Source organism: Hippichthys cyanospilos, chromosome 20 (assembly GCF_059441005.1).
Source record: "Hippichthys cyanospilos isolate Australia breed blue-spotted pipefish chromosome 20, RoL_Hcya_1.0, whole genome shotgun sequence".
Lineage (NCBI taxonomy): Eukaryota > Metazoa > Chordata > Actinopteri > Syngnathiformes > Syngnathidae > Hippichthys > Hippichthys cyanospilos.
The window spans coordinates 9,179,818-9,196,752 of record NC_142388.1 but is presented as its reverse complement, the minus strand read 5'-3'; the positions used below and the strand labels follow the sequence as shown (position 1 = coordinate 9,196,752).

At 45.1% G+C, this 16,935-nt stretch overlaps 1 protein-coding gene across 2 annotated transcripts in view; it reads right to left on the bottom strand.

The window, feature by feature from the left end:
- hivep2a (HIVEP zinc finger 2a) overlaps positions 1–16,935 on the bottom strand; it is a 46,535-nt gene that overhangs the window by 4,497 nt on the left and 25,103 nt on the right. Inside the window, exons 3-10 of one of the 2 annotated variants that reach the window (XM_088403352.1) lie at positions 7,519–7,576; positions 5,507–6,770; positions 3,260–5,031; positions 2,924–3,181; positions 2,601–2,769; positions 2,384–2,462; positions 652–2,305; positions 426–583 (exon numbers count right to left, since the gene is read on the bottom strand). In XM_088403352.1, the coding sequence (XP_088259478.1) occupies positions 426–583; positions 652–2,305; positions 2,384–2,462; positions 2,601–2,769; positions 2,924–3,181; positions 3,260–5,031; positions 5,507–6,518 (5,102 nt within the window). In that variant the 5' untranslated portion in view covers positions 6,519–6,770; positions 7,519–7,576. Of the gene's footprint in view, positions 1–425; positions 584–651; positions 2,306–2,383; positions 2,463–2,600; positions 2,770–2,923; positions 3,182–3,259; positions 5,032–5,506; positions 6,906–7,518; positions 7,577–16,935 lie in introns of those variants that run through there. The other variant, XM_088403353.1, reaches the window with a different exon arrangement.

Sequence of the window (16,935 nt, the reverse complement as noted above, 5' to 3'; positions counted from 1 at the left end):
TTTTTGCCCCTGTGATATCTTTACCAGACTTGTCTGGCTGACTCACACAGACACAAAGAACAAGCCGTAAAAGTCTCATGTTGAGCTGGAAAAGTGGAAATCTCGCTTTAAACAGATGTCTTTCAAGTTCACACACAAGTCAGCGGCGTTGCCTTTTGATTTGGGGTCTAGCTTCCGGGTTATTTAAATATCCGTCCATTAATTCGTTCATTTTCTATAATAATTTTCATCACCATCTTAGCTTTGCTTTGAGCAGCTAGCAATGGACAAATGAAATTTCATGAAGCACTTGTGATATTTTTTTCACTCTTCAAGATCTTTCAACCAACAGCACCATTTAGGGGAATAAGAATCATCATAGGTGCTTCATCAACAATTCGGACTGAACTCAAATCACATTGATTTGATTGACGCATTGAACATACCCGCCTTCGAAGATCTTGATGCGAGTTGGCTCCGTGACGCTTCGTTTGATTGACACGTCCTTCTCCGCATGCTCCTCCTTTGGTCGCTCCCACAAGGCTGCATCTTTCATCTTCCTTCCAAAATGGCTGATGTCAACCGGCATTAGTTCTGGTTTCAGCTGCAGAAGGAAAGCGTGTCATTCTCGGTTCATCTTTCTCGATAGTTGGCGTTGTAGGTGAAGCATACCTGATCAAACCTGAGCTTCCAAGCGATGGAGGAAACCAGTTTCCCTGAACTTTGTGGCGCCATGGCGGCCGTGGCGTAAAGAAGGTCGGTGTTCCTCCGCTGTTTGGACCTCAGCAAGGCCAGCGCAGCCTTGGTGCTGAGGTTGAAAGGGTTGGGGTTGTAGGCGCTGACGCACCAGGAACTGTAGATGGAACTCCGTGGGTCGGCCTGAGTGCTGTTGGGTTTGGTGTAGTTGAGGAAACACCAGCTGACCCTGCTGTTGGTGCGCAGGCTGGGGAACTGGAAAAAGTGCTGGGTATTGGACACATCGGTGAGCAGCAGAGTCTGTCCAGTTGCTCTGGAAAGTCCCGGACTTTGGCGGGCGGCAAACTGAACCAGCACGTTCGCTGGCACTTGACTGGCCGCGGGCTGCTCGGTGGCATCTTCCGCATCGTTGGTGGATATCATGGACTGGGGGCTGGCCCGGGACTCATCCACATCGAGCTCCTCGGGGGAATCTCGGCCACATGACACAGGTGAGGAATCCGTGACGATTTGGAGAGGAGGAGTGAAGCTTTCCTGCCGGGGGACATCGGGCCCGTGGCGGGCCGAAGATCGGACGGGAATTGCGATATTGCCGGGAGTGGGGAAGTCTCCCGGGGGAGGGGAGGAGGACATCCTCTCACAATCGTCGGAACCGGGTACCGCATCGAGCTTCTTGCTGCCGTCGGTGCCGCTCAGCTCCACGGCGCTCAATTCCTTCATCATCTGCCCAAACATCCTTTCCTCCTTGACCCTCTTCTGTTGCTTGGTCTCGATGAAGCGCTCTAAGGAACTGGTGGGGGAAAGCATCCTCTTGCCGCCTCCGGTGCCGGACCCCGAGGCATCCGTTGTGGATATGGTACCCGAAGTAAGCGAGAGAGGAATTCCGGTGTTTGGGCCGTAAGCTGAAGACTTCCAGTGCGGGGAGCGCAACAACGTGCCGTCCGTCTGTCCCAAGAAGTGTGATAGGTTGAATCCTGCTCCACTTGGACCTCCTCCAAGGCTTTCAGGTGTTTCGCTGACACTCGCAGCGACGTCAGATGAGGATAGGTCGCTGATATTGCCTCTGCTTTGTCCGACTAAGCCTCTCCTCTGGCCCTGCGCCACTAGCTGGCTAACACTGGTATACATCACACTACCATATGATGGCACGTGGGTTTGGATGCGCACAGGAACCATTAAAGGTAGAGAGTTGTAGGAAGCCAAATTCTGGCTAGCAAAGATTGGTTGGATCTGATGCAGTGGCCCAGCAGTACTATTTGACATTGGCTTAGATGGGAGAGAGGCTAGATTTTGCTTTTGGAATACACCAGGGTTGATCAGAGAACTACAATTGTCTGATTTTCCATTGTGTGGCGCCTGATCTTGGAGCAGCTGTTTGTGCAGAGCTGTTTTCACAGACAAACTATTCGGAGATCGGATGTTGAGCTTCTGGAGTTGCTGCTGGGCCTGTAGGGTAAGCCGTTGTCTCGAAGCCTGGTTGACCTCCTGACTCCAGAACAGAGGTGACTGCTGATAAGAAAGGAACGTAGGGGCGCTCGGATGCTGTTGGACGGCTTCCCTGTTTACATCGTGACCTGAGTGTTCTCCTTCAGAAGAGGAGCCCTGGGTCTGGAGTCGCTGCTTCTGAGACCTGATCCAAAGAAGATATCTTTTTTCAACAAGAATAGCAGTTTTAATCGAACAAGCAGTCTGTCTGGGATGCTCTTACCTTCCGTAATGAGGTTCATCCTGCAGACTATCCTCACTGATACTTTGTTGGAGAATATGCTGCTGGTGAGCTCCTACAACTGAAGGGAATGGAACAAGGTATTCATATGACAAACATTTGACAGTCAGATGAGGTTAAGATATGAGCTTTACTCAGAACTTGCACATGGGATCTACTCCCACATTGCTACGGTTGAACAACATTTCTTAAAGCTTACCGCCAACGGTATTGCCCGCTCTTTGGGATCTGCTGGCAACGTTGATGCTTTTTTGCGAAGGTCCTGTCAGGCCAAGCCAGACTCCTTGCTCCACACTTTCCTGTTTGATTGACAGCTCAGATCCACCTGGTTCTTGGACTACCGCCTCTGGATAGACACTCAGGGAGGCCTGAACCACCGTCAACAATTCAAAATTAGAACACTCAAATGTGCCACAACAACCTGCAGTTAAACATACACGCAGACTAACTGACGACCTAGGTCAAGCAAGGAACTTTTCTCGTGGGTCGAGCTCCTGCAACAAGAACGGCATTTTCGGCTACCTGTCGGACAAGAAATCCACGGCGGCGCTCCTTCATTGCAGAGGCGCTGGTGTAGAGCTCTCCCTGCCTGGATGACGATAAGCTCCCGTAGTCGAAGGACTTGCTGCGCATTTCCGGCACCTCTGACGGAAGCGTGTACGGCGCTTGTTCCGATGATGACCTCCTCATCTCCCTCTGCTGCATGTGGCTGGAATGGCCACTACCTGGTACCGTCAGAAACTCAGATGGTTTAGCTCCTCCACCCACACCTTGGTCCTCCTAAGGGTTCAGGACAAGAACAAGTGTTAAAAAGCAGCTTTGGATAATCTTGGACTCATAGACTAAAAGATGCGACACCTGTTTAGTGGGTGATACTGCCTTGAGGCCTTCGTCTCTGTCAAAGGACATGGAGAAGGAAGAGGAATGCGACAGATTGCTCTCTTGACTCGGGCTGCGAGACAGGCTGGTGCAGGTGGACTCAAAACTGGACTCTCCAGACGAATGCTCCATGTCTGCAAGTCGCAGCCTCTTCTTCTTGGGCGGTAGTTTCTCGGAGGGCATCTGGGAGAGCGTGTCACTCCTCTGCGGCAGCTGGAACTCCTCCACGTGCGTCGGATGTTTCTCCAACTCCTTGGCCACCGGAGCCTCCGTGTCTTTTTCGTCCGTTACCCTGATCTCCGGAACTTGGATATTGGGCTGGCGAACCAGCTTGTGCGGGATGTGATAAGGTTGGCCGGGTGAAGCTGCTGTGGATGAAGACGAGAGGGAAGTCAAGTCACTGTCGCTCTGCGGCTGCTGATCCATGTTCTCGGTTCTCAGCAGCGCCGACTCTGGACTCAAAGCATCTTCAAAGATATCCGAGTCGGACTGTTCCGAGTACTGGCTGGACGGGGCCGAAGGATGATAACCCGCCTGCTCGAATGACTCGGACTTCTCAAAGGAATTTGGCCGGCTGAGGGAGTTGGTGTGCTGGATGACCGATATGACGTTTCCGACTGCTTTCCTGCATTCTGAATCTGTAAACAGAGCTATGTCCTCAGAGCACATGCTCGCACAGGTATCAAAGCTGTCTGATTGGCTGTGAGCACTCTGAAGAGAACCTTTCCCTGTCGGGGTGCCTCTGGACCCATCCAAACTAACATAGTCACCCGCCATCTCTACTGAACCACTGCAGCTACTGTCACATTGATCAGGGCTGTCCTCCTCGTCACCAACGCTTTTCTCCTTCCGCCTTTTTCTGGTGGCTATTTCTGACATGCTAACCTTCGTACCGTACGGGCTGTAGGCAAGAGGATCTGCAGCTCCTGAAGTGCGTTCACTGTGCTTCTTAGCGAGAGATGAAGTAAAATTCTTGGCCGCGAATCCCGTGCTCTCAGTTTCTCCCGTGTGGGCTTCATGGGCTAAAAGTTCGATAGCCGCCTGTCTTTGGAGTCGACGAAGTCCCGGCTGGTAAAAAACATCGTCAGATGTTATCATCTCATCAAAGGAATGGCTGCCCCGGATTCCCGGGGGGACACTGAGGTTCGGGGGAGAGGTTGGCATGGAGTTGCTCCTGATAAGAGGCCCCGAATCTGATGGAGGTTCCAGAAGTCCCGGGCTGCTCTGGCTGGGCCCGGTCGGATAAAGTTTGGGGTCTCTTGGCATTCCTACATCTCCCCGTAAACAGATATGATCCTCTGAGATATTTGCTACTGTAACAAACTGCCTAGATCTGGAGTTGGGTCGGTAGTACCAAGTGCGACCAAACATGATCTCCTCATATGTTTTAACATTCGCGTTTGGAGGGCTGATTTGCTGCTCTGCACTCTCAGAGCGAGAAAAGTAGCCCGAGTCTGTGCTGCCTTTGCTGTGAGGACTGAGATGGTTCAGTGACTGCGTTGCAGAACCGTCCAAATCCAGGCCTTTCTTGTCATTCAGTCTCAGAGCCAAACGCGGTTTGACTGTCGGGGCGTCGTCGAGCGAACGCCCTCTTCTCCCGGCCAACGACGTCATCATGTGGTGGGAACTTTTTATGTCCTGAAAGGGCGGACACTCCGTCCCTCTGGACTTGGGAACAATCAAGATAGGCACTTTGATGGAGCTCACGGGCAGCTCTTCAGCCGAGTCAGCATACGCTGGTTCTGCACCACCTACAGAGTGACAGATAGGCATAAGGTCATTTATGTCATATTTGAAAATGTGATCGAAGATCATCAATACTGTTCGAGGATCTTTGTGCGGCAGAACGTAATGCGCTAAATAAATATTGGAAAGGTTTCTCGGTCATTTTATCTTTGATGCTCGCTATGGGAATAGTAATTACAGGAAAACTGTATGATATTTGTTAGACTATTTACTGTATGTCAGAAAGATGGAGTACGCAGCTGTGGAGCCTTATTCTGCCGGAAGTGGAAGAAGGTCTCCCTTATCACAAAGTGGCCTACTCTAACTCGTAGTCTTCTCATGTCCTTTCATATGTCCTTTCATATGGAATTAAGATTGAACAGGGCTTTTGGTTTAAAGATGAGACATTTTCTACAAAAAATGCTTGCTTTCCTTCCATCTTTGTGGATTACCATGATTTGGACGATTGAAAATTTGCAAAGATTAAATAGTCCGAATCACCTGGACTCTTGTCCGCTTCAAAGGAGATCTGCGCGATGGATCCATCTTTGTCCGTCAGGATGGTGGCTCCTTCCACTCCTTCCTCATCCGTGTCGGTGCTCTGCTCGCCATCGGAGTGGACCTCGGCTTCGCCCCCGGGGGAGGCCTGATCCGTTTCGCCGCCGCGGGAAGCGGCCAGGTCCGAGAAGGGCACCAGCCCGGCCTTGATAGCGTGAGCGTGGGACTTGCGATGCTTGTATAGGTTGCTCTTGGTTTTGAAGGAAAAGCCGCAGGGCACGCAAGGGTACGGCCTCTCGCCCGTGTGGGAGCGGATGTGCTTCTTCAGGACGCTGGGCTTGGCGCAGGCCCGGCCGCAGTAGTAACAAATGTACTTTCCGGGCTTTTTGGGTTTTTGCTCCTTTTTGCCGTAACCCTCGTCTCCTGGGTCAGGACCCGTCTGGGAATACGCCACGAAAGAGCTGGGTAAACTCGGAGACTTTTGCCGGGGAAATCTCCCCGTCCTCGACCCGACTCCGTGGGAGTGAGTGTGTCCCGGGTGTCCCACGGGGTACAGTTCGTCAGACGCCAACTGTCCGGCAAAGGGCCAGGCGTGCGCCTCTAGTCCTGGTTGGGGTTTGGCTCCCGAGTGGAAGCGTTCAGTGTGCGGGTGCTGAGGGTACGGTTGTCCCAGCTGGTAGGCGTATCCCCCCGGGAAACCCTGAGCCAAGGACCCATGGGGGTCGTGGGACGGCGGCGGGCCTCCTATTGCCCCGACGGACGAAGGTCCAGATAGCAGCTTCCCGGAATTCCCGGGGATGGGGTAGCTGTGTTGCGGCGCCGTCGCCACGTTGGCGCCGCACGGCAAACTTTCTCGTTGTCTCGCCGCCGGATCGGCAAAAGTGCCTCGCTTGGCGGTGGCGGAGGGCTCCGACGCCCACTTCCTTTGCAGAGGCATCTTCTCTTTGTTCGCGTCCTTATTTGGGCATTGCTGCCTGGTGTTGCCGCCACCGGCCGCAGACTCGCCGGTTTCCATTTGTGAGACGCGGGAAAAGGGGGCAGGAGAAGGAGGAGGGCGAACGAGCACGCGACTCCCGGAGGCTCACAGAGTCCCGATGCTGTCGGCCATGTTAACCCGACATTTGATGGCGGCCATTGCAGAAAAATTGGAGCGGGAAGTTTGAAGAAAAAAATTTTACTTCAGAAGAAAACATCAGACGTCTCTTCCCATTCTGTCTGCATTATTTCGTTTCCAAGTCATTTGAAGACGAACATCTCTGTGGCTGATCTGGGGGGATACACACAAAAAAAGACGTGTGAAAAAGCGTGTAGCTTCCTTTTTGAAATATTCTACATGAAACCCCCGCTATTCACTATTCACACAGGACCATGACACCAAATCTTTGAAAAATATAAAAGTCGCGTTTAGGCATCATCTTGTGGCATCTCTTGGCATATTTTGTTCAGCAACTCTAGAAAATTAAAAATCATCTGTTTTTCTTCTCGAAAATGCGTCACTAATGACGATGCGCATTTGCATGAAACTTAACAAAATAAAGGCATTCAAAAGCTTATAAAGGAGTCGCTCTTTTTTTAAAAAAAGGAGACAATATAGTGTTCCTGTCACAGAATTAAAATAAATTCAATCATAACAAAGACTTACAACAATTTGCAAAGGAATCACTAATTTTGTCAAAAGTTGCTTCAAGTTCCAATTCATTGACTCTAAATTTGAAAATAAGGATGTCCTTTGTCAGCCTTAAAAAGCATTCAATTAGACCTAGATTAAAATCTAACAAAATAAAGGAAATGGAGTCCTGGTTATACAATGCTGCTTAGGCTTCGTTTTCCAATCACTTTGCTCTTAATTTGAAAAGAAAAATGCCATTTTCGTGCAAAAAATTAGATTAGCTGATACCTGCAGAAAAATGAAAAAGGAGAACTAAAAAATTGTGAAAAATAAAAATGCATGTAGCGCCCTCTTGTGGCACAATTTTTCCCCCCAACAATTTGAGACAAGCATGATCAATACTAACTTTTCAAAGTGTTTGTCGCTGAGGATCCACGCCTGCGCCTTTTTACGCTCCGTCACACCTGCAAGACAACAAAAGCAACTTGATGAGTTTCACGCGTCATACGAGCCTCGCAATGTAATTTGCCAACCTGAGCGTCTGGCTTTGGCTTATTTGGATTTTTTTTTTTTTTTTTTTAATTTCGCAAGCATGAGTGCTTTTGCTTGTTCCGCCACTTGGCCACCCTCCCTCCCCTCTGTGACTCATAGAGCACAGCATACCCACGCTGTTCCTAAAAAGACACAAAGGCCGATAAAAATAGCTCAGAGGAAGTGACGCGGGAGTATCGTTGAGGCCGTGGGTGTGTGGGTGTCCAAAGAAGTTAAAGAGCACCGATCAGCATCTTCTTTAGCGCTTCCCCCCCTTTGGGGTGCATCTCTCCCACGCACACAAACAGAAGAGAAAGCTGACGCCGCAGAACATATTTTGATAGCACAGATAAAGGATGTGTTACACAAAAACGTACAAAGTGCAAATCAGCAGGTGTAACTAAGTGCTATTTTTAGACGCTTCCTCTTTTTGCAAATTCCAGCAGATGAGCGACTTTACAGAGGGAGCTTTGAGTTTTTTATGGACCGCGGGTCATTTGCCACCCGCCGTCCACATTTCAACGGCCCACGCCAAATCCTAACAATACTTTTTTTTTAAAAATACAAAAAAAGCTTTACATAGTATTGCTAGTGCTGACATTATTATTATTATTATTATTTTTTTTACATATACTGTATAACATTACGGCTTTTATTATTTTTTTTAATTAAAATTATTAATATTATATTATACATATTCTTTTGTCGTTTTAAAAAAAGGGGATACGTTCCAAAAAATACCCGCAGCAAGTGAAATTTGCGAAGTAAAGGTTGTTTTTTGGTTGTTCTTTTAGGTTAATTCTGTTTTTCATTTACAGTATATTTTTGGTTTAATATAAATTGTTTTCTAATTATCTTTTTTAAGTTCTTTAAGTTCGGATAAGAATTATGCTAGCTATCTCGCTCTTAGGTTAGCTTAGCAATTAGCATTACTTCTCTTTCCGTCAAAATAATACTGTTGCTTAATTGATTAATTAATGCAGGTGATGACTGACTTTGAGGCAGTTTTGTTTAGTATCCAGCAAAAGCTAGCTGCTGGGAGGTGCAAAATGCTAATTTTACCTAGCTAAACTGTGCTTATTTCGAGACATGACGTTGAAGACGTTGCTCAATTGACTGATATCGTCTCTTGTTGTCAATCAAAGTCAGTTTTGCGAGCCATCTGTTTCGTGATTAGCGCGTTTGACGCGCGGCAGGAAGTCACGTCGCGCTCGTCTCACGCTAGCACGTGAAAACGCACACGAAACCAGTGGCTCGCTATCAGAAAGAAAGATAAATGATAGTCGTCTTTGCAAATCTATTTCCTGTCTTTGCAAATCTGCTTCCTGTCTTATCTTATCGCATGTACGTGTGTGCTGTGGCTTATTTTTAAAATGAGAGTGTGTGGAATTCCACAGACAAAAAAGAAAAATATGTAAATACTTTTACAGTATCTATTATTAATCGAGTACTTACTGTAAGTACGATTTCATTTAACATAATGAAAACAGACAGACATTTCTTTGACACATATGTGTCAAACTACTGCAGTCTAGTGCCACCTACTGCCGAGGAGGACCTGTACCGCATCAGATTGTTATTTTTGTGCCTTAAGTATTGGTGGCTGGTATCGGCATCCTGCCGAAGACCAGATGTGTTTAAATTATGCAGACATTGGACCGATAGTTCCTTTTGGCATGTGCACATCACTAATTATCGTCAGTGGTGTCCCTCTTGCAGGCTGAGGGCTAAAATCTGGACCAAGCGTCAGAGAACTAGTGTTTAGAGGTTGACGGGTATCGATGCTTAGTATTGAATAGTATTGTAACAATAACTGGACCTATTTCAAAGTGTCAAATCTTGTGATGTTAGCTCATACTAAGATAGGCCAGTCTAGTAGAAATTAGAAATGAGAAGATTAGAACGTTGCCATCAATTTAATAAAAAAATCTTTCTTTAAATTTGTCATATTTTTTCAGGTAATTTTTGTGAATGAAAAACATTAGTGGTATTGGTATTGGTGACTAATCCAGTTGAGTAGTCAAACTAGTAAAAAGGGGTATCAAAAATCCTTCCAGGTTTTTCTTCCCTTGAGTATCGGCGACTGATATCGGCAGCCTCCAAAACTACCCGATACCTTAAAATCTGGCTTGTATCAGACTGTTACCAATATCTGGTATTGGTATTTGCTCGCCTGTGTTTTGTTTATGCACTTATGTTGTGTTTTGTATCATTTCGTCATGGTAGTTGCGCTATTAAATGGTGATGGAATCGGCTGATTGCCCAGCTACAAAAACCAGGCCCGCCGCCGTTCACAAGTGAGAACAAAGAAGGGAAGTTAATGAACTCCTAAATGGACCAATCAGGATAAGCTTCATGTGACACACACGCACAAAAGCGGGGTTCGTGTTTCAGAGTGTGTTGTCGTACTTTGTGCGGTCAGACAGCGTTTAAATGATTAAAAGGCGTTACTAATGCTTTCCATTCACTGATTAACTTCTTTAGACAACTATGAAGGGGGGGGGGGGGGGGGGGGGCACGAGTCAGCGGGAGGGTAGGGAGGGGGGTGACGGAGGGAGGCTGGCACCATGTCCTGGCTTGGTTTTCGTTGGCACCAACTGGGAAACACTTATTGTTCCACTTGAGGTTCCAGTTTGTGTGCATGCGCGTGTGTGACATTAACGATCATGTGGCACACTATCTCAATAGAAAAGTGAAGTCATTTCAAACTTTGTCCCATTTGATGATTCTATGAAAAAAAAAAAGCTGAATATTACCGGAATAACAGTTCAGTTCTTTCCATTAAAAAAAGTCCAAATATTATGAGATGAGGTCATATCTCTAGAGAAAAGGGGCAGAATTTTACAAGAACAAAAAAAAAAAAAAGAAAAAAAGGCGCTCATCATTACGGCGCCGGCTGGACCTCCAATCGGCCAAATGAGCTTTTTTAATGGCCGCACATTTGCAAAATAGAGTGTCTTGCAAAATTATACATTTGGATTTTATTATAGAAGAAAATCTTTTCTTTTAGGTTTTATTTTGTCTGCTTACACTCAGGACTGCAGAAACAATTAGTGGTGAGAGGTCGAAGGTTTTAGAGATTTACACCACTTCAATATAAACTCAGCCACAAAACACTGATATATATATATATATATATATATGTATATATATATATATATATATATATATATATATATATATATATATATATATATATATATATATTTGGGTGGGGCGACCATCTTTGGAGTAATCAGGATTCACCACTGTGATGATGTGAAATATTCCCCAAACATTGCATAACATTGTGTGTGTGAATCTGAGTCACCCCTCCCAAGTCATTTATAAGTTACACCAAGCCATGTTTTGTTTCAACTGCCCGGCTGTCAATCAGGCCTGCATTGCCGTGGAAACGCGTGCCACAGGAGAGCCGCAACAAGCAGATGCATATGGCACCAGAGAAGAAGAAAAACAAGAACAAAAAGAAAAAAAAAAGACGAGTGGGTGCCAGATGAATGGAATGAACTTCATCTGAACCTGAAATAAACACACAAGCACACACACTGGACTTCTGAGGACTGTAGACGGCACAGGTAGGAAGTGGACTACACGGCTGGATATTTTTGTTTGACAAATATATATGTGAGTGTGTGTGGGAGGTGCCAGCACAGGCAGCTGTGTGTGTGTGCGTGTGTGTGTGTGTGTGTGTGTGTGTGTGTGTGGGAGTAGGAAGTAGTGGGCCTGCCAAGGTCATAGTTGCCGAGCGCTTGTTATAAAAGCTTCCGTTGCACAATTGGCTCGGCTCCACGCATGTTCCGAGGCGTCAGCCCTTTCAAAAGATACATTCCATTCTGGCAACATCGGCGAATCATGCACGATTTATCGCTTTGTAATAGGGATCACCATCTCAATAATTTGGATTTTCTCAAACAGTAGTCAGCCGACCACCAGAGGGCAGAAGAGATGACTCAATCGAAGAAGTGATTATAAAAACGTCTGATTTATAGCAGCCCGAAAATGATTCGGAGAAATTAAATTACAAAATGCAAAAAGTCACTGCAAGATAATCTAACAACAAGTTGCTTCATGGTCCAATGGATTTGCTCTCAATTTGAAAAGAAAATCAAGGTGTTCGTGTCGCGGCAATAAAAACCTTAGATTAGATTAAAACCTAACAAAATAAAGGCATGCATTTTGCAAAGGAGTCACTATAAAACTATTTAGCAATAAGTGAAAAGAAAAAGTAATTTTCCTGCATGAATATTTATTTAAAATGTAAAATAAAAGCACACATTGCATTACAAAAGGCAGCAATAAGTTGCTGCAGGTTCCAATTAATTTGCTCTTGATTAAAAAAAACAAACAACTCTTACTGCCCTGACATTGCAAAGCAATACATTAAATTAAAACTTTCATAAAAGTCATTCAATATTTTTGAAAAAGTGTCCTCATAGCACAATTTAGAAATAGGTTGCTCCAATTAATTTGCTCTTTCTCTGTCACGGTACTACAAAGCCTTAGAATAAAACTTAACGATATAAAGACTTACAATGTTTTGCATGGGAGTCCCTTTTTGACAATTTCGCACTAAGAGTTTGCTCATGTTCCAATGAACTTACTCTCAATTTGAAAAGAAAACTGTCATGGCACTACAAAGCATTGAATAGAGGGGAGTGTTTCCCAACAAGCAGCGTGTCCGGCCGACGTCCGCAAAACAAGCGCACCCTTTCCTGTGTCCATCATGCTTCCTGGTAGATTTTGCACACTGTTGTGGAAAATCTAATGAAGCTGCACGCACACACACACACACAAACGCACACACACAGCGAGTGTAATAGTTTCAAGGTTGGCCCAGCAGCTCTGTGGAAAATATGACTGCCTTCTCTTTTCCACTGGCAATTTACACCAACAGGACGCCTGTTTTTCTCCTCCTCACCTCACCTCACCTCACCCCCACCCGCCCGCCCCCCGACCCCGACCGACCGCCCGCCCACCCCCACCGCGGCGGTGCTCTCCTAGCTGGAAACTCCTCGGACAGATGCGGCGCACGCACGACATAATACACACACGCGCCACATGGACACGAACATGGAATGTTTGAAGTGCTGTGTCACTTTTGTGTTTCCGACGAAAAGTGCAACTCGTGCGTGTGTGAGTGAGAAGTCAAAGCTGGCAGAACAGCAAGAACACAATCACACAACACATCGCACACACATGCACGCAGCGTTAGCAGGAAGTTATTCCAAGCCTGGAACATTATTAAGTGAAAACAAGCCACATTTGTGTCTTGTTGCATAATCATTCTTGCGTCTCAACACCCTGCAGCGGCAAATCTTTCTCCGCTCTTTCTCCCTATAAGGAGTCCTTATTTGTTACGCTTCCCTCGTTTTTAGGTGAAATTTCAGGGGGAACCTCTAGAATCAGTGGTTCTGAAACCCATCTACATCTTCTGGGTTTGAGAAATTTCAACAGGATTTCCTGCAGGCGTCAGCATATCAAAAGTCACGTATGACTGGAACAGTGCATTTTTCTTTTCAATTTAAGAGCAAATTAATTGGAACACAAATCAACTTTTTGTTAAATTGTAGCTCAAGTAGATCAAGCAATAAGTATATTCTTGCCCCCTTCTTGTTCATTCACCTTTCTCTTTGTGCACTGAAGAGCCAACAATGGGTCACTTTTAAGAAAATATGTGTACATGTACTCCATTGGTTCATGCTTTTTTAAGGCTGTGACAGGAACAGTGCAGCTTTCTTTTCAAATTCAGAGCAAATGAATCGGAACATGGAGCAACTTGTTAATTTGTGTGGTAGGAACCCCTTTGGAAAACATTGGGAGAGGAAGATTACATTTTCAAATTAAGAGCAAAGTAATTGAAACACGAAACAACATTTTGCTAAATTGTGACTCAAAACGTAAGATTGGGTTTTGTTAAGTTTTCGACATGTGCTTTGTCACTTATAACCACAATTTTTGAGTGACAAGCCAGAAATAAAAAAGTTGCTGGTTTTCCTGAAGAATTTTTTTTTTTTTTTTCAAAGCTGGATCCATCTTTTGGTATTGCTTTGCACAAATAATCCAGCAGGTCTGATCAAATTGAACCAAATATTGGGTATAATTATTTAGGCTACAATGAATTGTTTTACATCCACGTTCCACATCTCTTGACTTTTCTCATGAAAAACTTTGGACAGAACCGAATCCTTTGGCCACAGAACCCTCGAAAGACACTGAGCGCTCTTTCTGTTAATTCGGGGGAGAATGTTACGGTTGTAAAAAAAGAAGCGCCCCTTTAAATGATTGTCAGGAGCAGAAAAAAGTGGGAGGAGCCTGATGGGAAGCAGCGAGCGAGCCTCCCAGCCGTCCAATGACATCACATTCGGGCAGCAAGAAAAATGAGGACTGCTGTGATTTTCCAGCTATAAACACCACGAGATGTTTAGCCGGCTCCGTGGGGGTGAACGCTTTTCTTCATGTCATTCCCGCAATGTCACAAATTATTACGTGACGAAAAAACTAAAAATAACTGAAAAACAATAGACTCTTTGACCAGAAGACCGGTTGGAGTCCAAAAAGCAAACAAAATTAGCTTGTCTGTGAAACCTAAAAAAAAAAAAAACATCTATAAACATCTCTGTTCCTCAAAAATCCACTCGCAAGAACAAGTTACAAGAAGCTAGGACCAAATGGCACCTGCTAGTCCTATCTGTGAAACCAGTGGTTCTCAAATTGGGGTTTGCGTACCCTTGGGGGTGTAAGAAGGGGTCTCGGGGTACGTGAGACTTTAACAGACCTTTTGCGGGCATCAGCAAATCTGATTTCTTGCTTTTTGATGCCGTGGCAAGAACTGGGTATTTTTCTTTTCAAATTAAGAGCAAATTGATTGGATTATTAAGCAACTCAAACTGTTTAACGACTCCTTGTTTGTTACTCCTCTGTAAAACGTTGTATGACTTTATTTTAAGTTTCGGTCAAATTGTCAAGCTTTTTAATGTCATGATAGGGAATGTAATGTTTATTTTCAAATTAAGAGCAAATGAAATGGAACATATTGTATTGCTAAATGGTGTTCTAGTAACACCTTTGCAAAATGTTATAATATATATATATATATATATATATATATATATATATATATATATATATATATATATATATATATATATATATATATATATATATATATATATATATATATATATATATAGCTAGCTAGCTAACTTTTGGGTCTGTGTGCATGTTGGGCTGATGTGTACCCTCGCTGGTTTCCTCAGACACCCCCTCACTTCCTTCCCGCTTCGCTCGGATGTTTCTGGGGCCTCACAGGAAGTGGCGCCGGAGGCCATGTTGCCCACCGTTGCATCACACAGCCCAACCGACCTGCCGGCGTCTCACAGAAGTGTTCTTCCCCGTAATAATAATAAAAAAAAAGATGTAGGTCACATTAGCATGATGAACGGAATGCTCCAGAACCTTTCACGCAGAGATTTAACACAAGAGACATTTTATGGGAGACTCACTAAGCCGCAGGACCTAAAGGCAACACAATGGAGCCGCAGTGGGACACAGCTCATGTTCGGACAATCACGCAGACTTGCTAACATGCTAACTTACTAGCCTCCGACTCTTTTATGGATGAGCTGCAAACACACAGCAGCTAAAGAAAACACAATGAAGCTGCTGTGGGCCACAGCTAGTGTACGAACACTCACGCAGACTTGCAAACATGCTAGGTCACTAGGCTCCGCCCCTTTCAAAGAAGACTTACAAAAACACTGGATGTAAATGCAATACATGGGCGCTGCTGTGGGCCACCGCTCATGAACAGATACTCACGCAGACTTGCTAACATGCTAGGTCACTAGGCTCCGCCCTTTTTACGGTAGACTTACAAAAACACTGGATGTAAATGCAATACAAGGGAGCTGCTGTGGGCTACCGCTCATGAACAGATACTCACGCAGAATTGATGATGTCAGATGCTAGCTCATTAAGCTCCGCCTCTTTTATGGTAGCCTTACTATACGACAGGACGGCGAGGCAACACAATGGAACTGATGTGGGCCACAGCTCATATACAGACACGCTCACAGGATTGATGATGTCATATGCTATCCCACTAAGCTCCGCCCCCTTGATGCAAAAGCTATATACGGCTATATATGCACATTATATGCTTGGAATTTTTTTTTTTTTACAAACACACAACATTACAGGCTGGTGCTCCTGAATTAAGAGAGCCAGAACCAGAATATGGACTGAAAAATTTTCTGAGGCAGCGTGTGCGCAGATGAGTGAGTGTGTGTGTGTTCTTGTATATAACAGGTGTTGTGGACAGTTCTCATTCACCTGCCACCTCCACCAATGAAAGTACAAACACACACATCCACTTGTGTGTGTGTGCGTGTGCGTGCGCAAAAATACCGGGTGTTGGGGACAGTAGTCATTCACCTGCCGCCTACACAGACTAAAGTCTACACATGTACACAAAAACATACACACACACATCCACAGCTGAGTGCTGCCTGCTCACCCACACAACGCAAATAACTCCCTCCCCTCACATCAGACGAGCAGCAGGTAGGTAGGAGGTGTGTGTCTGTGTGTGTTTGTGCGTGTGCATGCATGTGTGTGTCCAACGTCTCGAAGTAAAAAGTCTTGCGCGCATAGATGGCCTCAAGGAAATCATCCCTTTCTCGTTCACTTTGTGCCTAAAAAAAATGCTCCTGAATTTTCCCTGGCTAACGTGACACTTGTGGCATTTGCACTTCCTGTATGTCTGACTTCCTGTTTCTATATTTTTCTTTTCTGATAATGATGGGAGTCAGGAAATATTGCACTTTGGATTTGTTTCCGCTAGTTGTGAACGTGAGTGTCTGGTGGATTGACTAGCAAGCTGTCAAATTTGCACCTGGAGTGGGAACTGGGGTTGAAGGCGTGAAACTCAAACTTCCCAGGGTTCATGAATGCAGCAGACTAAAAAAAAACGGGTAAAAAATAACCCAACATCAAAACGGGTCAAAAAGGAAACTTTTTTTTTTTTTTTAATGAGATGGTTAAAAAACAGCCCATATTTTGTTTTGTACAAAACAATATTTTTTTAGGAAGGACTGTTGGGTCAAAAATAACCCCAAAAGTACTGACCCATTATTTGTGTCAACCTGACTGGTTGTTTTGTGCAAAACAACCCCCAACATGATTCATTTTATGCAAAACAACCTCAGAATTTTGATTATTATTCTTTTTAAAACAACTCATGAATTTCAATGAAATGGACCAAGATGTTGGTGATTTTTTTACCCATAATTCT